A 22,347-nucleotide genomic window follows, 5' to 3' on the forward strand; every position below is an offset into this window, starting at 1 on the left:
GTAGGGGTGTAACCAAATTTCCCATTGGCCCTTACCAATCATGGCCTTCTAATAATCCCCATCTATGAACTGGCTTCATTACTCTGCTCTCCTCCCCCCTGAGAGCTGGTGTGTGGGGAGTGTACTGGTGCACTATGGCTGCCGTCGCATCATCCAGGTGGGGCTGCACACTGGTGGTGGTGGAGGGGATCCCCATTACCTGTAAAACGCTTTGAGTGGAGTGTCCAGAAAAGCGCTATATAAGTGTAAGAAATTATTATTATTATTATTATTATTATTTACAGTAAGACCAGGATTGAGAACGCCTGCTCTGTGTCACTCTGAAGGGGATAGGGGTGTCACAGTGATCTGCTGTTGAGAAATGAGACGCAGTGGGTTCCACTGAGCATTCAGGCCCATGGAGTCACTTATCCATTAAAAACAGAAGTAGTAGACAGTAAGACACTTCAGAATTATCTTAAACATGATCTGCAGGAATGCTTCTCATCACACAGTACATGTATGCTTAACATCTCCTCACATTCCGTGGGAAATATCACAACTACTGTATGTACTATGAAAGAGCTGAGGCATTTTTATGTTTCCCCCTGTACTGTAATTCACCACTGCCTCATCATTAGCGAGCCAGTAAAACAGGCTGGATCTGCTGTTCTGGGGCTCCTCACTGCTTTCTCCATGTTAGTATCCCTGTTCGTTTCACCAGCTCTGGACGTGTGCATCAGTTTTGTCATTTAACTGCGATAGCTGCTCGACAATGACTTGCATGTAAATGAAACTCCTGCTGGGTGTCAGTGTGGGTTTGTCTAATGGTTTTGGTATTAGGTCCTTTTCCTCCTGTCAATGCTGTCTGAGCCTCAATAAAGAGCCAAACAAAAACATTGAGCACATAAGAGAAAAATAACTGCAATCACAACAGTGCATTTGATACAAAATTCCTTCCTTCTTATTGTATATGTATATTAATTGTATAAATTGTATATGGCTAATAAAGTGATCTTGTCTTGACAGCGGTGCTAACACCGTTTGGATTCTGCTTCTGTTTCAGCTTCTAATTATATTACAGTTCACCCGAAACAATTATTTCAAAGGCACCTGTGTTTTTAATTCAGAACACTCTGTTCATTTTGGAAATTTAAGTTAAATTTCCCTCTGTCTCTGTAACTGTTCTGGTCTGCTGAAATGAAATGAAAACAGTTTATAATATCATATTATAATCTGTCTTCATGTAAACGTGTGTCTTCACTACACATTATAATGTCACTACTGGACAGAAGAAAAGAAGCTGGAAGGGTGTGAAACAGGCTCAAACCCGAGAAACCCTGTTGTGAGTGAACCAGCGGAAGGCAGGCCTGGGCTTGTAGATTGAAGCATGGGCAGCTCACTCCACGCTTGCTTAGTCCCAACACTAATGGGAGCTGGTGATCACCTGTCATGTCCTAAAAGCCCGTCTCGTCTCAGGTACAGCTGCATGAGACACGAATCTCCCTGCTGCAAATACAGCCACATGGTGGCCAGGCCAGAGGAACCAGTGTGTGGCCGTTCTCCAGCTTGGCCTTGTGTGCACCTTCTTGCATTGCTTGGTTCACAGCTCAAGAAGGCACCTTGCTTGCACACCAGAGATTGGGAGAGTTCTGTACACTTACTGCAGGAAGAGAAGACTGTGAAGAGGGTGATGAAGCACATGGAGCCCGCAGGACTGCAAGCAGGAGACTGCAGAATTACTGCACACAGCCCTCTTTTACAGAAGAAAACAGCTGAACAATGGGATTCAGGGATTAGGCTTCACTGGACTGAAGAGGGCTCAACAGCCGAAATCTTGTTTCTCCTTTCTGCATTTCAGTTTGGAATTAACCCTTACTCGTTCCTATTTCATATTTAGTCATGTGTATGTCTAGGAGCAGGACCCATGTTTTGAACTTCTGTATCTCACATGAATAAGGTTTTTCAGCTCTTACCCTGCCATTTCCTTTACAGGGGAGATTGAAAAATATTGACTCCGAGTCAAACTAAGAATATATTGTGTGTATACAACTTGTAGCTTGTGCATATATATACTGTACGTCTCACCTCACACTTAAAATATGGCAAAATGTTGAATGAATTATGTTCAGGTCACAGGTAGCAGTTTGGAAAAGCAGCTCTACTACAAACACAGTGCCAGCTGCCGTCGCATGACAACATGGTCTCCCAACTCCAGGGTCCCGGGATGACCCCTGGTCTGACCCTCTACTCGAGCAGGATTATTCTTCAGTTCTGCCCACAGCGAGATTTGGGAAGAAAGAGCTGGAATTCTTAGCTGTGCCTGTTTTCTTGAATTACTGTACCTCAGGAGGAGTGTCTGCCTTGATTAGAACTGAGCTCAGCGAAGATATGCACAGGGAGGAGGCTGGTGGGAGAGGAAACTCAGGCGCTTGTTCTATGTCCTGGTGGCGGTTTTCATGTTCCATTACTGGGGCGCGCCGGGAGAAAGAGGCCGCGCCTACAAGCTAGCTGGCATTCCCCACATCACTGACTCTCCCAGCCACTGCCCTGATGTCTGCAAAGCTAAGGGCTCGGTTTCCACAGCGGCAGTGTCCTGAGCCGGGGATCAGTGCAGAGAGACGCAGAGCTGCACAGCACAGCCAGGTTTTTAAACAGCAGACAATGAGAAAACAAAACTGCACAGCATTTCTGATTGTTTCTAATGCCTGAATCGTCTCACCCCATGCTAGGAGATACAGTAGGCTATATCCTCCTTCCTTTATCCTCCTGTGCTGTGTAATGCCATTACTGCTGCTGTGGCCTCAGGGGTTCATTTACAAGGGATTAGAGCCTGTTAGAGTCAGTCAGCTTACTGATTTCACTGCCATTGACAAACACAGTAATTGTTGTTAATGGGGGATTTGTATAAATCCTTCAGTGTTTCAGTTCCAATCAGTCTGACGACTTATGCAAGTGGCGTTTGCCTTTTGAGCTGCTGTCGAGTACAAAGTGAATAAAGTGAAGTGAAGCAGATGATCAACCGTTAAGAAGGCTTGAGGGGTCACCCTCAGGAGGAGCCTGATCTCCAGCACGTTGTGCAAGCGGGAGGTATGTCACTGTGCCGAAGGCCCCGCAGGGCTCCCAAGACACGAGACGTGCTGTCAAGATTTCACAGCTCATTTGCCCCGCGCAGCGTCACACGCCCACTGACAAGCCCCAATTAATCACAGACACGAGAGCACAGGCTGCATCTCGGCAGTCTGCTTGAGCTCTTCGTGGAAATCAAGCGTTTGCTTCCTTTCCGCGACAGCAAGCAGCTCACTGCAGTCTGCTCATGAGCTCACAGTGAAAGGGCACCGAGCCTGGCACTGCCTGGAATCAGGGAGAGAGCCTGAAGAGCCTCATCCTCAGCGAGACCCCCTCCTGAGTTCCGTGCCCACCAGGACCTTTCAGTGTCCCGGGACAGGTCTTCCAGCAGTCAGCTGAACGGGGTTCTGTTGCAGCTCAGACGTCACGCTTCGACGCACTGAAACTTTGCACTTTGGTCTGCGCACTGACAAGGAACGAGCCATAAGAACAGAGATCTCAGGGCTTCTCCCCGAAGGAGGCTCAACAGCTGAAACGCAGAGATTTGTCTTCCTCCTTATCGGTGTGGAATTAACCTTCCCGTGTTCCTTTGCAGCCAAAACATGCTGACATAGCTCCCCACTTCGACATCTTGAATACAACACAGCCCTGAGCACAAACGCAGAGAAGATTCCGCGGCGTTGCATCCTGCTGACAGTGGGCGTACCGGTACCCTGCCTGACCCTATTAGCACCTGCAGCTGCAAGAGCTGCACCACCAGTCCCAGACATTCTCTAAGTTAATATTACAGCGTTTCAGGATTCCTCTTGTTTCTCCAAGATCCAAGTGACCAATTTTTGGAATTAACTGTCTGCTTAACTTCGATTCAATTCAAGCACATTCAAGCAATTCTTAAATAATCTGGTTTACCTAACCCTACCTAATTGCAGCTATCTTGCAGACATGGGAATCTAATTTTCAATATCTTAAAATATTTTTTAATTCTATAAACCTGTCTTCTCAATGCCTGAAAAGGGCTCATAAACAAGAAATGCACTACTGCTAATTTAATTTCATTCATTCTAAAATTCTAATCCGACTGGGCAAATGCATTTTTTGCTACTTTTAAAAAAATGTGCATTTCCGTCACGGTTCTAGACAGAAGTAGACTCACCGATCTCCCCCCAGTGGAAGGGGTTAATCCCCCCAGTTGTGCAGTTGTACACCAGGGCCGACTTTGGTCTGGAAAGACAAAGAAAAGATCAGAGTGCTAGGAACAGTCCATACACATTTAACAATCACCCTGCCACAAACTGCACTGTGTGATTCGGAGCAGTGTTACCAAAAATGTGTCTCCTGGGGAGCCCCTTTAATTATGTGCCATGAATTTTGGTTTTAGGATTAATTGAATTAAGAAATAATTTCCTCTAGAATTCAGAAGGAATTTAAAGGGTAAGAATGCAATACTGCACCCACATGCTGTGTTTTTCAAATTAATTCTAAAGTTAAATCCCTGTTCAGTTAAAGGACCACAGATTTTGTATTTGTAAACCAATATATAAAGATTCCGTGTGGGGGGACACTGAAGTGCAGCCCCATCAGGGAGACACACAGGGGCCATTCTGCACCAGCAGCACCACCTGGGAGACACACAGGGGCCATTCTGCACCAGCAGCCCCTCCTGGGAGACACGCAGTAGCCTCACTGCACAGCAGATCAGGTGGAGAAGAGAGAAACTGCTTCACCAGCTGAATTAAGCGGGAACTTTAGAGAGGCCAGACTGCACAAAAGAAGACTGAATTTAACCAGAAGATCATGGTTGACACCTCTACTCTTATGAACGGTGCAAACGGATCATTAATGACCAAGGAGACAAGACACGATTTTTACTTCTCATCTGAAGGACAGCTCGTCTAACAGCACAGTGTCCATGGTCAGCTACTTGAGAATAGCTTGAGGGCACTCTTCCCTCAAGAATTTCCAAACCTACGAATGTTCACGAACCCATGCTCACTCACACATCACGCCCTGTGAGAGTAAGAGGCACCTCTGAGCCCGGATTATTTCCACACATGAGCGATGGAACAGACCACAGCGGTGCTGAGAGCACTGCGGACCCTTCCAGCCAAAACACGCTTGATGCCCTGCAAATTTCCCAACCCAAATAAAGATCTCAGGCTTCCCTGTGTTCCTGCTGGTCCCTGCTGCCCCTTCCTTCTGATTCAGCCTTTCACCTCTGTGATCGAAAGTGTAACACCCACATTTATCAGCTCGCCCGACGGGGTTCAGATGGCGCATGTCTTCTTCATGAGACAGTGCATTCGATTACACGGTTCTGTCTGATCAGGGGGAGGTCTGAGCCCCTCCCTGATCCTCATAGGACAGCAGGACTAGGGGGGCTGAAGCTCAGAGCTGCCTTCAGCAGGCAGGCCAAGGAAGCATTGTCTCCCCGCGTGCCCTGACTGTCATGCACTCATAAAGCGAACAAGAAGCTGAACCACACGGCATCTGTTGGACAGAACTGGTGATCCGGTGATCAATACGATCAATCTGATGAATAATATTCTAGACTCGGTGTAAAATGCTCCAAGACAGTGCTTCAGCAGAGCAATGGAGTGTGAATGGACTCAGCACAGGCAAACTGAGAGCCAGGCGGCCCCGGGACGGTGCGCTGTGGGTAGCTGGTTACCTCTGCAGAGCTGTGTACCAGCCAGCTGCCAGCGTGAGATTAATGACCACGTCCACAGGAATGAGGTCGGCCACTGCGTCGTTGTTGGCCCGCATGGTGCGCAGGATCCCCTTTCCCGCCTGCGTGTGGAAGAAAGCTTGTGAACAGAGGACACTCCCGAAACGAGTCACTGGGTGTCGGCTCCAGCGGTGCTCTGGGCTCACAGACACGTCCTTGCAGCCCCCTCACACCCACTGCGCCTTCATGCTCCACACAGCAGAAACCACGTACCGCCAGGTGCAGGTCAACACTCCGCATGCTATATACAGGTCGATCACGAAAACGTGGACAAGCGCACGATGAGCGTACGTACCGCAATGAAAACTCCACTGGGCCCATTGAAATTGTCGATCCATCCCTGGAACAGAGAAGACAAGACAAGACCACGGTGAGGCAGCGGCGTCTGTGCTGGCAGCGCCTGGGGTGTTCAGGTTTGCAGTTAGGCACTACAATGTGAAAAGACGTTAAACACGCTAATCTCTTCTTTCAGACTGAAATCACTGCCTGCCGGACTTACAAGAATCATCTGCTCAGGAAAGCTGATGGCTAACAGAGAGCTGCAGCACAGAAACATTCTGCTGTTTTCACTTTCGAAAGAGCTGTTCCATATGTCACCATATTTTCTGGCCTCCACTAGAGCCAAGCCAATGTACAGTACGTAGGAGTTAAAGGTTTAGAGGAACGTACTGAACACACTGATTTTTTCTTCTCAAATACTGAAGAGCTTAAGAGGCGATACTCACGAGAAGAGGCCAATATATCTTGTAATGTGTTGACCAAAATTGTACGTGATATTCTAAAAGAGGTCTTACTAGTGTGTTATACAATTTGAACTAAATATCCCTCGGTTTAAATTCTGTCTGTATTCCTAACTGCTTGATGGCACTATATATGCAGGTGCAGTGGTGAACAATGGCCAGGAGAGCTGCTTACAGCAGTAGGCTTGTGTTGTTCCTACCAGAGGAGCTGCCTCGACACCTGTATGTCTCTTTGCGGGCTCTGGCCATGTGACTGTGGAAATAACCACACAGCTGCAGGAACATCCCCTGTCCCCGGCTTTCAGCGTTGAGACGACTGCCTGAATTACTGGCTTTCTGGGGGAACGTTCTGAAAACAAATATCTAAGGCTACCTGAAACCGCTTTGAAAAGAAGTTTTTTTTACGTACTGCATGTGTTGCTGGGTCATCAGGAATCATTGGTTACTGTGCCATCAGTGAATTTCAGTCAGATGCTGCTGCTGATAAACCTCAGGGCTCTTAATCAATGCAAACGTTCGCAAGGTGGCACCACGCCAGATCTTATGTAAAGCAGCATTCAAACAGCTTAACTCGTCATGCGTAAATATTTTCATTCACAACACACGTTATCCATTACTGTTTTTTTATGCGTCGAACTTACATGAAACTAGTCCCCACCTAATTACACAGCTATGGCTTAGTGTCCTTAATGATCTTCAGGAAGAGGATTTTCAATCTGCTCATCCCAGCAAAGCTACCGGCGCAGGTAGGCAGTGTGGATGCAATAAGCATTCTTAAATACCTGCAGTAGTCAGAGTGGGCAGACCTGTTCTGGGAAATATATGCAGGGCATGTGCACTGTGGCTGTCAGATGAGGGATTAGTGTCAGTGAATGCTGCAGGCTGCAGAGGGTCATCACCATATGTCACCTTTATTATTTTCAAGACATCCAGCCAGGATGCAGGATAACGAGATTTAAATACAGAGCCATGCTCACATCTGAGGTTTGGTATCCAGTAACAGATTAGTGTCATTGTGCAGAATTCCCATGAAAGATTTTCCACTGTTCACCCAGGACAGAATATCTTGATTGAAACTCCTTTTGTCCCGGGATTTACTGTTAATGATCTTCATACACCAATACAACATGAACATATTCTTAACATTAACATGAACACGTGCTGAGGAGCGCATTCAGGTTCACTTTCCCAGATGCAGTCCCTCTCCTCTGCACACCGACAGCACGCTGAAGCTCTGGAGTGCAGGCTGGCAGGAATCATGCCCTCCGAGCCGCAGAGAGCCAGGTAGCAGGAGCTGACAGCCTGTCCGGAGAGCAGAGCCCTGCACCCCCACCAGGCCTAGCTCTAAACCCAGCTGGAGCCCTTCCCTGCAGGCTTCATGACTGGCCCTGTGCTTTATCTCCATGTCTGCCTGTGCCCGCTGAAGATAATCCCAAACATTTCAATTAAGTCCGACCAGCGTCCTTGAGAATGTAGACGTTTCGGGGGGTCAAACCAGGCGAGTCTGGCGTTTCTGTCTGACTTACAATGAGGGTCCTTGGGAAGCTAGGAGGGACTTGTACAGCCGTGTCCTCTGCCACACTATAACAATTAGCGATAAAGCGCTCTCATTGGCTTTCATAAAGTAGCTGGGTAGCTTGTCCCATGAGTCAGGGTAACGAAGTGCCTCTTGTTCCCAGTTTTAAAGGCACTTTCATGTCATTTCCACATGTGTTCCTTGGACTGTGACTTATTTTCGCACCATTTTAAATACGTCTGCTAGGCAGACTTTGTCAGTGCTTTGAGGATTTTGAATACTTCTATCACATATGCTTGCAGTCTTGTCTGTTCAGGACTAAAAATCTTCAGTCCCTTCAGTCTGTCATATAATGTGGTGACCACTACACTACACAGTATTCTCAGTGATGCTTTACTAATACATTATATAGTTTTAACATACTGTGATTTGCTTTGACTCTAAACCCTAACATTCAGTTTGCCTTTTTATTGTTCTCCCACATTGTCTAGAAGAAGTAAATAATGTGTCTATTCATAAATCTAAGTCTTTGTCATAGTTAAATGCCTGAAGCTCAGTGTTTCCCATCTTATATATATTTATAGTTCATGTGTTCCTCCCTGCATAATAACATTACTTTTACTTTATTAATCCTTTACAATTTCTTGAATTAGGAATGATCTTTTTGCATACCCCAGCTTGCTCTCCATGAGACACACAGACAGGGAGAGAAGCTGGGGGTCAGAGCACAGGGTCAGCCATTGTACAGCGCCCCTAGAGCAGCTGGGGTGAAGGGCCTTGCTCAAAAGCCCAATGGAGTAGGATTCCTCTGCCGGCTGCGGGATTTGAACCAGAAACCTTCCAGCCACAGGCGCTGATCCTGAGCCACAGAGCCACCACTCTGCTCCGCATGCGCACCCTTGTTTACATGAAGTGTCATCTGGTGTTGGCACAGTCCCGAATTTCATCTAATATCATTGCTTTTGAATTTATGTTGGTGTCTTCTGTGAATTTGACTAGTTTTCCAACTATGCCAGAGTCTAATCAGTCATCTGCATTAGGATCTGATGACGAAGCAGAAAGGAAGATTTGGGATTGGACTGGGTGGGACCAACAGCCCTTCTCCTCGTACCTGCTCCGAGCACCCCCTGCCCTCTTTTGTTGCTGGTGAACAAAGTAAGGGATAAAAAATCTGTCCTTAAGAGGCAGGCGTGTGCTCAACACCCCACAAGACTCCTGCTGCAGTAGTGGGGTTTTGCCTGAGACCGGTCTCCCTCAGGGAGCGAACGAGCTCCTCCGTGTCTTCCCCAGCCTGGGGGTCCCCGCCACAGCCCGAGGACACGGCAGGGTAATGAGCGCCGCTCCCGCCAGCCTCCGCTGAGGGTTCGAGAATCGACGGGAGACGGAAACAGATCTGACACAGCAGGCCAGGAACAGCGTATTCCCAAAAAAAATCTGCTGATGCTGGAAATACACTGCACAGGTAAGAACATTAAATGCGTCAGGAAGATGTCAACTGGAAATAGACTGCACACGTCGCAGCTGTGGGGGCTGGGACAGGACCCAGCACTGCTGGATTGCTCTCATTTGGGTTTAGAGGTACTAAGAACTGGAATATAACTCTGCACTGTCTTTTACAATGTCTTCAGCCCTGTCGCTGTTCTGGTCCTCATGCTGAAGGATTACAAGGGAAGGCTAGCTGGCCGGCTGCCCTGCCCTCCTTCGGTGAAATCATCTGTCAAGCACAACATAGCACTGAGATCGCCAAAACACTGAATTAACAGCACCGCCGTCAAGCAATGGCATTTTAACGCTGTCAAATCCTTGCAATCAACAAATCTCATCAAAATCAACAGGCAGGGATTCTGACTCAAGTCGGAAAGCGCCAGTGTGTGTGTCTGGAGTGCCGAGACATTGTACACAAGGTCTTCAGATTAACCCGCACTGGTACCCAGCAGCCCCCTCTGACAGCCACGGGACAGACACACGGGGCCCCCCGCCTGCGAGGAGCCGAAGCGGAGTCGGCCGGGGCGCATCACGACAGAGAGCCGACAGAGAGCGTCTACAGAAGCCACTGTGAGTCACCCCGGCCGCGCACCAGAATAGACACGCACACACACCGCCAGGCGCTTCCGGCACTCAGAGCGGCACTTCGCAGCCAGCGGGCCCTGTGGGGAAACAGAGCTCCGGTTCCCATGAATAATATCCATCCAAACGAGTCTCGCTGCTGTTCCTTGCCCCTCGTTCCATGAGCCTGAACCATAATAAAAAGCTTATCTGACGCGACAGACTGTAATAATCACACACTGCTGTGGGCCCTATTAGCAGAATTGGGGGACTCCTAAATTCCACTGTCCCACAGCTTGCAGCCCCGCTCCCCGCCGTACACACAGGAACATTCGTCTGCACGCAGTGCTCTCGGACCTTGGAGGGACGATACGGGGAAAGGCAGCGGCTCCTCAGCCAACAGCGGCACGGCCTGCATTGCAGGACCTGGCCGCCCAGCTCTTCGGGCCTGCAGCCGGGCCGGAAGGAGAACCGCACCAGTGTCTGAGGCTAAGGGACGGCTGTGGCGCCGGAATCCGAAGACAAGAGATTTTAAATCAGGCGTTCTTACCGGCGAGAAACAAAAAGTAGGCTCTTTCCTGGCCAAAGTGCCTCCCCCAGCAGTCACGGGGACAAGCTGCCAGTGGCGTGAGGCTGCTCCTGCCAGCACTATTGCATTTCCCCTCTCACTAAGCAAAGGGTTAATCCCCTTCAGATTTCGTCATACTGTATCTCACCGCTCGGGTGCACCGACGCTGTCGCTCTGCAGCTGGATATTCGATTCTTGGGCACAGCGCCCAGCGCTCGGAGCCCACAGACCAGCTGAGCGCCACGCCCACTGGCCCGAGAGTCCAGCCTCCAGTGCCGGGGAACTGGCTTGATCCCCAGGCCCCCGTGGGGAGGTGTCTCTCTCTCTGCCCGTGAGCGGCCGCCCCGGCTGACCCAGGGCTTCCCGACAGGCGAGGCCGAGCCCGCCCCTGCTGCGGTCTGGTTTCCTTGAGCTGCCCCCTGCCGCCCGGACGGAGCGCTGCGCGACTCACCGGGAACGGCTCCTGCCAGCTGGCGCCCACGATGGAGGGCCGGATGATGCCGATGTTGAGTTTGTCGCTCTCCTGCTGGACCACGTACTCGGCCAGCGCCTTGGTGTAGGTGTAGGTGTTGGGCCGGTCCCCGATCAGCCGGGGGGTGATGTCCCGGATGATGCTCTCATCCATCCACCTGCGCAGGGAACATCACCTACACGTCACCAGTAATCATTACACCCACACACATGGCAAGACTGCTGGAAACACTCCCAAGCAAAGTGAAAATTCAGAACCCATCCATTACCATGTGCAAATAATCAATCGTGTGTATGTTATGCTAATCAGGATGGTCACAGACGAGAGGAGAGCTGTTGCACCATCATACTCAGTTGGTTCTATTTCTCTATAGACCTAAACCTCCCAAGTACAAAATTCCCCAGAAAGGGATCATCTAGAGTAGCAAAGGGGCAAAGGAAAACCGGCGGGATAACCTGTAGGAGAAAAAATGAGCACCTGGTGACAAACCAAGTCAACCGGGGAAGAGCATGAATAACAATGTGGCATGTGCAGGTCAAGGGAACAGGAGCACACATGCAGAAACAAGCAGTTTGCGATCATATCCTTTGCAGTTCTTCTTCAAAGAAAACACTCAAACATGTCACAATCTATAAATCTACGATTGAAATGGACTGTAGGGATGTTACAGTATTTTCGACCGACTGATGCTGCAGGTCACGTGAATGGAATCTGACCAGCTGCATGGTTTCCTGAGGGGTTCTGCCCTGTGTTCCCCACATGGACGGCAGCAGAGAGAAAGGGCGGCCCGACAGGGTATCCACTCTGCTTCCTGTCTCACCTGCAGGGCTGTGGGGACTGACAGTGTGACCACGAGGGCACACAGTCCGGCTTCCCTGCAATACAACACTCGGAAGAGCTAGAGCCAGATTAAATTGAATTAGATGGCGGCATGCCTGGCACAGCCCAGTGACCCGCTGTGCTTGTGTGCTCTGTTCACTGCATGCCTGTTGCTGTGCAAAGGACTGTGGGCAGAACTCGTTCAGTTCATGCATAAACGAGGATTCACCTGGCAGGGCTGACACCAACGTGAAAACAAATGATCGTGTTAAGCTAAAGAATGGTTAAATTAAAAAAATTGTCCATGTGCTTTAAACAGTCTTGAAACACACGCCTTGAAGAAAAATAACTACTGCAGTTTCTGTATGGAAAAGCCAATCTTCTTTCATTCTTTCCTCATGTGATGGCTCAATTCTTTCCCCAGCCGCTCCTCCTCCTTCCCGTTCGGAGCCGGCGGTCAGGAAAAGCAGGAGGCCCCTGATGCTGGACAGGTAGGGGACACTTACTCCACAGACTCAATGAGCTTCCTGGGCTCCACAGGAGGGGGGTAGATGATCTCGTCGATGTGTCTCCGGTTGCAGTTTGCATAGGCGGTGGAGATGTGAATAAAGGCCTCAAGATGCTGCATCTGGCGAGCCAGGCTGAGGAGCTGCTGTGTTGCGATCACATTGAGCTGCAAGGCATGCCTGAGGAGCACAGAAACACCCATCAGACACCACCGTCAAGGCATGCCTGAGGAGCACAGAATCACCCATCAGACACCACCGGCAAGGCATGCCTGAGGAGCACAGAAACACCCATCAGACACCACCGACAAGGCATGCCTGAGGAGCACAGAAACACCCATCAGACACCACTGGCAAGGCATGCCTGAGGAGCACAGAAACACCCATCAGATGCCACAGTGGTCAGGACTACATAAGAACACAACTACTTCAAACAACAGCAGGTGTTAATAATGTGCAGAAGTGACCCCCAGAGGTCAGTGACAAGAGAAGCAAAGGTAGGAAAAGAGTCCTACTTTAAACCTTCTTTGTTAGCTGTAATTCATTCACACTTTATTCCAAACTAGTTAAATGTAAGAGGCCTCAAGCATCTCCTCTGCGATCTAGACAGCGTACGACTTTGCTGCTGCAGAGGATGGGTCTCTTGGTGGGGCAGAGTGGCCTGCTGTCTGGTCAGTGGTGCTGTGTGTGCAGTTTCGTATCGCTTAGCAAGAAGGTAGAATATCTGGCCACTTCTTACACACGGCACTAACAAACGCATTTACCAAACTGTCCCAGGATGTTTTGATTCCTGGGACAGCTGGCTGTAGTGGTAAATCTGATTAATGCTGGCAGGTCTAGTTTTCTGAGGGCTCGTTCACTGCTGGTTGATAATTCAGGCTCAGTAAAAGACAAGGGGAATGCTTTCTCATCCATCTTCAGAGAATCAGTGGTATGTTTAGACTCCTCCATTTCATAAGCGCTGTGGATGATCAACAATAACAGGCAGTGTGAGACTGAGGTGTCGGACTAAATTTGATTAATGATCTGTCTGCCAGCAGGCCCCGGAAACCACTTCAAGGGACGGACTTCGGGGAGGGCAGTTGGAAATGCCCTGATACTGTATCAGATCGTGGAATTGTGGTAGTAGAGGTGAATTTCCTCTGGAGTCCAAAATCAATACTAAACCACACTATTAACTGGCCTGACATCAGTCCATTCAATGTGACAGCACAAGCAAGAATAAACTCACTGGAAGCCCACTGAACCTGAAGACAATTAAAACTCCATATCTCATATCTCATTTTTGTTTTTAATTCCAGTATCTTTTGCCAAACAAGACTCAAAACTCACAAAAACATTGCAAATTACTCAATAAAATATACTCTGGTCCTTAGAATATACACTAATATCAATAATACCAGTGAAAATACCAGGGAAAAGAGGGTGTTGGCTGAAGCACAGCTTGGATCTCCTCTGACAGTTGATCATGTTGACTATAAACATCCGTTTTTAATCAAAAACGAATGCCTCATTTCTGCCTTCTCTGGCGCTGGGCCAAGCCAAGCCAATTAATAAAGGAAGTCCCAAGCTTTTTCCAAACATAAAACACCAGATCTGGAAGAGAATCTGTGGCAACATCACAGAGAGGTTTATGGGAAATATGGGGAGCCTTTAAAGAACCTCACTGAAGAGCTTCATTCAGCACAGACCTGCCCCTAGCAACACACGATGAAATATCTGAGAACATATCACTGACATCTTTATTTTCTGTTTACACAACATTTTGAGACATAACTGGATTTTACACATCAATTATACTCAATTATAAAAAAATAGTAAGTGTAAATAGAGACTTTAATATATACTGTACAACAACAAAATGTTACAAATAGGTAACAAAAACAAGAATCTTTCAAATCACTTCAGTCTTTAAAGAGTCCCTGTGACAATGGAAACAAATTGGCCTCCATTCTGGACAAATTCAGACTGTTGAGCTCTGTGTTTAAAAGATTGATAAGGCCAGTTACTGACTCTTTTTCTGCAAGGACTAAAACACGAAGAAAAAATCAAAATGCCACCAGCCACAGCACACTGTTATAAAGACGCCATGCATTTTTAAGTCTTGTAGGTTTATTGAGATCACACCTGTGGGAAAGACTTTAGCACAAAGCCTCTCGGTTTCTAACAGTCTGTGAGATGCTGCTTCTCCACATCACATCCACTGGTGTGTAAGTTACAATAAAACTGGCTATTCTACATCTTAGATAAGAACAATTTGGAAGAAGATTCTATGGTTTGATGAGATCAAAATTGAACTTTGTTTGGTGCAAACCTAACACAACACATCACACTGAGAGCACCATCCCTACAGTGAAGCATGGTGGTGGCAGCATCATGCTTTGGGGATGCTTCTCTGAGGCAGGGACTGGAAAACCCATAAAGATAGAAGGAAAAATGGATGGGGCTAAGTACAGAAAGATCCTGGAGGAAAACGTGCTGCACTGGGACTTGGAAGAGAATTCATCTTCCAACAGGACAATGACCCGAAACAGAAACAGAAAAAAACACACTGGAGAGGCTTAAAACCAAAATGGATAATGTCCTGGAGTGGCCCAGTCAAAGCCCAGACCTCAATCAATCAAGCATCTGTGGAGTGACTTAAAAAGTGCCGTTCACAAACGGTCCCCATCCAACTTGATGGAGCTCGAGCAATTTTGCCAAGAAGAATGGGCAAACATTCCAGTGTCAAAATGTGCAACACTGATAGAGACTCACCCAAGGAGACTCACAGCTGTGGTCCTACCAAGTATTAACTCTGGGAGGGGGTGAATACTTATGAATTAAATTATTTTCTGTTTTTATTTTTAATTAATTTAGTAAAACTTCTAGATTTTTTTCACTTTGACATTATAGAGTACTTTGTGTTGAGGAGTGGCAAAAGTCTCTGTTAAATACATCATGGTTCCATGCTGTAACACAATAAAATGTGAAAAAGCCCAAGGGGTGTGAATACTTTTTACTTCCAAATCAGTTTTTTTGTTTGAAAGAAACTATTAATTACTGCTAAGGAACATCCAACATCATTGCATTGACAGTTTCCTACAGTGAACACAGTCGTGCTTGGACTGTATCCTTGCTTCTCTTGCTCCCCAGCACGAGTGAGAGACAGCACACAATACCATGATGCACTGTTCTGAACAGCTCTGAACGCTGGCTGCCAGCGTCATGCTTCAGGCCAATTTCCTCAAGAGCTGACACTCAGAAATAGCAAGAGTTAACCTTGCTGCAGTGCAATTTGCTGAATCTCGGGGAAGAGGTCAATAAATGTACAGAGCCTGTTTCAGAAACCAACGCCAGCCTGAGAGGAACAGCAAGTCTCCCGAAGGAATGTTCTCACAGATGTTCAATTTTATTGAAGTGGAAATCAAACCTCCGCGGGAATATTTCTGTACTATTACAAATAAGTTTGATCTTTTCTAATAAAAGCCACTGTTACACAGACATTTTTTTAATACAGGAATTTTTGTTTGTACAATGGAGTTCCAATATCTCTGTCCTAGGCTGGGAACAAAGACAGCGAAAGAAATGAGATTCCGACTCTGTCCTCATCCTGGCTGTTGAATTTCCTATCATCAGGCATTTCACCTCTCTCATAAATTTTAAAATTCGTCCCTTGAAGTTATTTATCTTCTCAAGCAGAGATCTGTCGCCAGTTTCAAAGGTATTTTAATGCAGAGTGAGAGCCGAGTTGAGCTGAGTTTCTCCTGCTGTAAGAGTAAACGATTCTGAACATGTCCACAGGTATAGAAGCACAGGTAACTCTGCCGAGCCGACCAATACCAGCTGTGATATCCTGGGTTAATTCATTAAACGTGTATTCTAAAATATCTACCCATCTTCTGTGGCCACTTCTTCATTTGAATGTGGGATTACATCCTATGCTGGGAACCAGTCCATTGGAGTGCACACACACATACAGTACACCAGGCAATTCAGAGACACCACCTCAGCTAGAGCACCTGGAAACTGGAGCATCTGGTGACAACCCATGGGGCTACTGGGAAAGCATGCAAACTCCACACAGAAGGTACCCCGGCTGGAGTTGAACCCAGAGCTGTGAGGAAGCCCTGCTAACCTCCAAGCCAGCTTCCCCAAAACTTAATTAATTTCTGAATTAGATCTGCTGCACAAACCTTCCTTACACTTCATTCTCTCAAGGGGTGAACACAATTACTCTACTTTCATCCAGGCAATACCAGACAAATTAAAGCATACAGTGCACAGCCATATTGTACTTTCTGTCTTGTCAATGTAGAACATAAAGACTTGTTAAGACTAGAGACCTAACTCCCAGTTCCCCCAGCATCTGAATCCATGATCAATACAAAGATAAAAACAGAAGGAATCCTGGAAAAATGGAAACCCAAAGCAGCCTTTTAATATCAGTTGGTGGTGAAGTCAATAAGAACTGCTCTGAGTTAGTCAGCCCTAGATCTTAGCTCTGTTTGGAAAGAACATGATGAGATGTAAGCCCAAGTCTTTTTCATCAGTAGCCTCTTCTAGCTTCTGGCTCTGTGTTACCCAGTTTGCCTGTTTTTACCACCTGCATGCAAAACCCCGCACTTGTCTGTGAATTAAAGCAGATTCTTACTTCAAATGCTCATCAAAACGTATGGTGGCCGCACAGTGGAAGACGATGTGGATAGAGGCAGTCAGCTTTCCCACGTCCTCTGGGCTAATGGCCAGGCCGGGCTGGGTCAGCTCGCTGCTGACCGGAATGACCTTGCTGTGGAAGTCAGGGTTGTCCTCTCGAACCCGATCGAACAGCTGCAACCAAGCAAAACAGCCACGTCACTGGGCATCATCTTCTCTTTCACCAAATCTGCCTTTTAACTTGTACTTTCCTAGCTGTTTATTTAAGCTACTTCTCTCATGAAATTGGTGAAAAGCAAAGTGTGGAATACCTATTTTAATCTGACACTCTTAAAGTCTCTGAAAACCCTGGGATTATGGTTTTAAATACTATGATTAGAAAGACCTAGGTTATTAAAAATGATTTTCTGGAGTCACCTGCTACATACGGGCTCTCTAGGGGATCTAGATTCTACTGGAGATCTGACCCTGAATAACACTTTGCATTACTCAGCAGGGTCAATGTGTGTCAGTATTGGGATTAAAATAAGCAAAACATTCTCTGTGCTCTGCTGTCTCTCCAGACTGACAGCACTGGCGCTCAGCACCGCTGCTGTGTGTGAGCATGTTTCCGTCAGCGTGCAGCAGATCCTGAGGTGACTCACACAAGGGTGTGCCCCTGACAGGCACTCACAGGAACTTGTAGAAAGAGGAGATTAAAACAGGTTCTGGAAAACCTTTCCTCTCCTAAAACTGGACTTCATTTCCCCTCAAGTCAAAATGTGTTTAGACAAAGCACCGGGGAATATTTCCAAACAGGCCCAAATGCAGTCAGAGCCAGGAACATTAAAGAGTTCTCACAAAGGTCTACTGTGTTTTATTGTATAGAGACTAAACAACACATCCCAGGCACACTAGGCTGGACAACCCGGACACTTCTGTGCTCTGGAGAAGCAGCTCACAATGTGGTGAGAGATGGTGTTTTGACACGAAGGGAAGAACTTTCCGAAACTAGACGAGCTTGTGGGGATGCCACAATGCACATCGGAGTGCAGAATGATAAGGGCCACGCATCAGACGTTAAAATATGGTTTAAGCGGCAAACCTTGACAGAAATTCAATGATGCTTAACTGCAGTAGAAATGTATAGGCTTAGACAGCTGAGGGAACTCAAAACACTTATTTGGGTTATCGGAGCCAAACTGTTATCGAACAGCACAATTGTTGGCAGCAGTAACATGAATGTCTGTGTGCAGTACTGTTATGCACAGGTGCACTGTGAAACACATAAACTCTGGATGCTCTCCTCTCTTATTTTCTCACTCATGGAGACCTCTGTAAGAAATAAACATGACAGCTCTGTCAGCAGAACAGGGAGAAGCAGCAGTTTGCTGGCATTACTGTACATTATCTAGAACGATTCTAGCAAAATGTAAGCATATGGAGATCCAGTATACACTATATCCTATAGACTTACTTCCTCTCCTTTCTACTTTTCAGCGTGAAATTAACCTTTTCTTGTTCTCTTGCAGCTAACACGCTGATACAGCCCCCCGAACATCTTCCGTCTGTATACTGTATGCTTCAATAATTAATTTAAGTGAATAAGTTATTAGAAATGATCTACTTCCTTGGTGGATGAAATGGTCTCCTCCTCCTAAGTAAAGGGCTCTGAGTCCTTTGGAATCAAAGGCACTCCATAAGTGCAAGGAATTATTTTAACATTATATCACAGACCACTCTGCACACAGAGCCCTAAGTACACTGCGTTTCTACTATGAAATAGTACTGATTATATAGATGCACAGTCTTTAAATACTCCTGTATACAAGATCAAGGCCTCTGAAGCACAGCCTGAGTAAAAGCACAGCTGACTGAGGCCTCGATCCCCTGCTCCAGGGGCACTGACGCATGCATACTGCCCCAGGGGCACTGAGCCAGGGATACTGCCCCAGGGGCACTGACACAGGCATACTGCCCCAGGGGCACTGAGCCAGGGATACTGCCCCAGGGGCACTGACACAGGCATACTGCCTCAGGGGACTGAGCCAGGGATACTGCCCCAGGGTTACTGCCCCAGGGGCACTGACGCAGGCATACTGCCCCAGGGGCACTGAACCAGGCATACTGCCCCAGGGTTACTGCCCCAGGGGCACTGACGCAGGCATACTGCCCCAGGGGCACTGAACCAGGCATACTGCCCCAGGGTTACTGCCCCAGGGGCACTGAACCAGGCATACTGCCCCAGGGGCACTGAACCAGGCATACTGCCCCAGGGTTACTGCCCCAGGGGCACTGATGCAGGCATACTGCCCCAGGGGCACTGAACCAGGCATACTGCCCCAGGGTTACTGCCCCAGGGGCACTGATGCAGGCATACTGCCCCAGGGGCACTGATGCAGGCATACGGCCCCAGGGGCACTGAACCAGGCATACTGCCCCAGGGTTACTGCCCCAGGGGCACTGAACCAGGCATACTGCCTCAGGGGGACTGCCGCAGGGGCACTGAGCCAGGCATACTGCCTCAGGGGGACTGCCCCAGGGGCACTGAGCCAGGCATACTGCCTCAGGGGGACTGCCCCAGGGGCACTGAGCCAGGCATACTGCCTCAGGGGGACTGCCCCAGGGGCACTGAGCCAGGCATACTGCCTCAGGGGGACTGATGCAGGCATACTGCCCCAGGGGCACTGAACCAGGCATACTGCCCCAGGGTTACTGCCCCAGGGGCACTGATGCAGGCATACTGCCTCAGGGGGACTGCCCCAGGATCACTGAGCCAGGCATACTGCCCCAGGGGCACTGATGCAGGCATACTGCCCCAGGGGCACTGAACCAGGCATACTGCCCCAGGGTTACTGCCCCAGGGGCACTGAACCAGGCATACTGCCTCAGGGGGACTGCCGCAGGGGCACTGAGCCAGGCATACTGCCCCTCATCTCGCAGCAAAACGCTTACCGCAGGAGAAACCTTTTAAGCTTCTGTCTGCCAGCGCCGCGGCAGCGTTTACTTCTGAAAGGTTTAAAAACAAGCTGCTCTTTGAAATCAGAAGGGAAGAGGAAGGAAGTGAGCAAGCTGCTGTCGAAAGGGTCTAAAAGCACCTTTACAGTGAGGGAACGATACGTCTTACTGCTTTGTGATAGAAACCTGGTTTCAGCACAATTGTTTGGCCGTGATGCCCTTATTGGTGTCAGAGATTTATGGGTGCCGAGGGGAAAGTCATTAAACTAAAATGTCTATTAGCTTCATCTATCCTTCTTCGGAAAGCTGCTCTGGAGGGCTGTGCCCTGGACAGGACTGGTAGCTCAGCAGTGGGTATGCCTGAAAATTTATATTGAGCAGCAACAGCTCCAGCGACCTGGGAACTGCCTCAGGAGTGCTCAGAAAGCAATGGCTTGATCAAGGACACAAGCTAAAGACCCATGGTGAGACCCCAAAGCAAAAAACCATCTGCGAGAGGTACGAAAAAGTGTAAAAGTAACGTATCACTGTAGAGCAATTGTTGTATCATGCATGAAGCAGTAATATCAATGCCACTGTAATGAAACTCCCCGGAAAAAAACGAATTTGTTTATATTTTCATTGCCGTTTGGACAGTATGGTGCCAAAGTGTGTTTATGTGTTACTACCCAATTCCAGAACAGTTTTTTCCTGTTTTTTTGCTTTCGCAACAGCCATCACTAGCTACGTGCCTGATGACCTCAGATCAACTTCCTTTCTCGGTCTGATGTATCTAGGCAACAAAACAAACACCCTGCACAGCCGCCAGCGGCGCAGTGCCCAGCCACAAGCCCAGCCACAAGCACCACACGAAAGCACACCCTGCCTCTTAGGAGATGTGAATCTGAAACTTTGTGCCGGTCATTACAAAATGGAAACATTAATTCATCTGGGAAAGAAACAAGACGTTTCTCCCTCGTTTAGGCAATATTCAAGAGAACGTTTTTTGCATAATAATCAAGGAGGATCATGTGGAGTTTCCTTGCGCTGGCCCCCACGTTTTCACTTCAGCTGAGCTCCTTAACCAATTAGATTTATTGATCCCTTAATTCTCAGCACCTGATTGATTTCTAGCAGTTTTCTGCACTCAGGCCTTACAAATAATGTGTTTATGGGTTTTATTTTTTAAAAATATAAAGAGCTAAATTCTGCCTGGTATTAAGCCATTGCTCTCCCGTAGTTTTCGCTGTGCAGACAGAGGTGGGAGAGACACTGTCAGACTGAGTCACTGTCAGTAATGAGATTCCGCAGTGCTGCACGGACACATACTGTAAGTTCTTTTCAAACAATAAACCCGAGAAGACAGAAGGTATCCAACTTCAGGCACAGGATTCGTGCTAAATTCTAACCTCCGTCTACTGTTTAAGAACTGAAACTGTTTTAAAAGTATAAGGAAACTGTTTAATTGAACTGGAATAAATACCAGAAGAGACAAGGTACTCCAGAATAGGACTCCAGGACCTGTGGTGTAATTTAAGAGCAAACCTCAAGATATCTGGATTTTCTGCATAGCATAAATATTTCCTTTAACTCAACCTGATACCATCTTTAATATTATAGGGTGCTGAGAGAACAGTTTTAATGCTAGCAGCCAATCTCAGTACAGCTTTTCAAATCAGTGACATCTCCGTCTAAATGCATGGTGAGATTTTACCAGACCCAGGCAACAGCCAGTTCCCTCAGGATCTCCAGCCCATTTTCCACCCTTAATCTCTGGGAAAACTCAAACCAATGAGTCCCATCCAAGACTGGTAACCGCATTTATTTCCAAGTTGAATTACTGCCTAAGTTCCATGTGCTTATTGTTCGCTCTAGAAAGACCAAAACAATACGCTACAAAATAGTCTATTTTTCTTATTCGGTTCTATAGTTTGCAACAGATTTCCACACTTATACTGTCCTGGCAGAACATTATATTTCAAACTAGCTTTTAAAACGGCCATCCCCTTTTCCAGTTCAGCCCACTTTGGAAATAAGGAGGGTCGTTTCCCTCTTGAATCGCACCAGATGAACTCTGCGGGTTTATTTTGCCAGTGGTCTCCATGGTGCATTCCTACCGCTACATGTAATCCGTCTCTGTGTGTTTTTCAGTCCGAGGCTGTGCACGTGTGAGTTCTTGTGCTGGTCGCTGCCTGGGGTCTCCCGGGGAAGAGGGTGTGTGTGTGTGAGTGTCTTTAAAGGCCAGACTCGGGCAGATCAGCAATCCCGATCAATCACAGTAATGTACCTCACCCCGACGGCGCTTATGGGGAGAGTTTCCCTCTCGGTGCCACCTGCTACATGACAACCTATCCCT

The 22,347-nt window shown here is 47.7% G+C and overlaps 1 protein-coding gene across 8 annotated transcripts in view; it reads right to left on the minus strand.

The window, feature by feature from the left end:
- LOC102686883 (fatty acyl-CoA reductase 1) overlaps positions 1 to 22,347 on the minus strand; it is an 84,191-nt gene that overhangs the window by 8,702 nt on the left and 53,142 nt on the right. For all 8 annotated transcript variants that reach the window (XM_069192864.1, XM_069192859.1, XM_069192862.1 and 5 more), the window contains 6 exons: positions 17,074 to 17,249; positions 12,441 to 12,620; positions 11,095 to 11,272; positions 6,069 to 6,113; positions 5,717 to 5,835; positions 4,202 to 4,269 (listed from right to left, as the gene is read on the minus strand). In XM_069192864.1, the coding sequence (XP_069048965.1) occupies positions 4,202 to 4,269; positions 5,717 to 5,835; positions 6,069 to 6,113; positions 11,095 to 11,272; positions 12,441 to 12,620; positions 17,074 to 17,249 (766 nt within the window). The remainder of the gene's footprint in view (positions 1 to 4,201; positions 4,270 to 5,716; positions 5,836 to 6,068; positions 6,114 to 11,094; positions 11,273 to 12,440; positions 12,621 to 17,073; positions 17,250 to 22,347) is intronic.

Source organism: Lepisosteus oculatus, chromosome 7 (assembly GCF_040954835.1).
Source record: "Lepisosteus oculatus isolate fLepOcu1 chromosome 7, fLepOcu1.hap2, whole genome shotgun sequence".
NCBI lineage: Eukaryota > Metazoa > Chordata > Actinopteri > Semionotiformes > Lepisosteidae > Lepisosteus > Lepisosteus oculatus.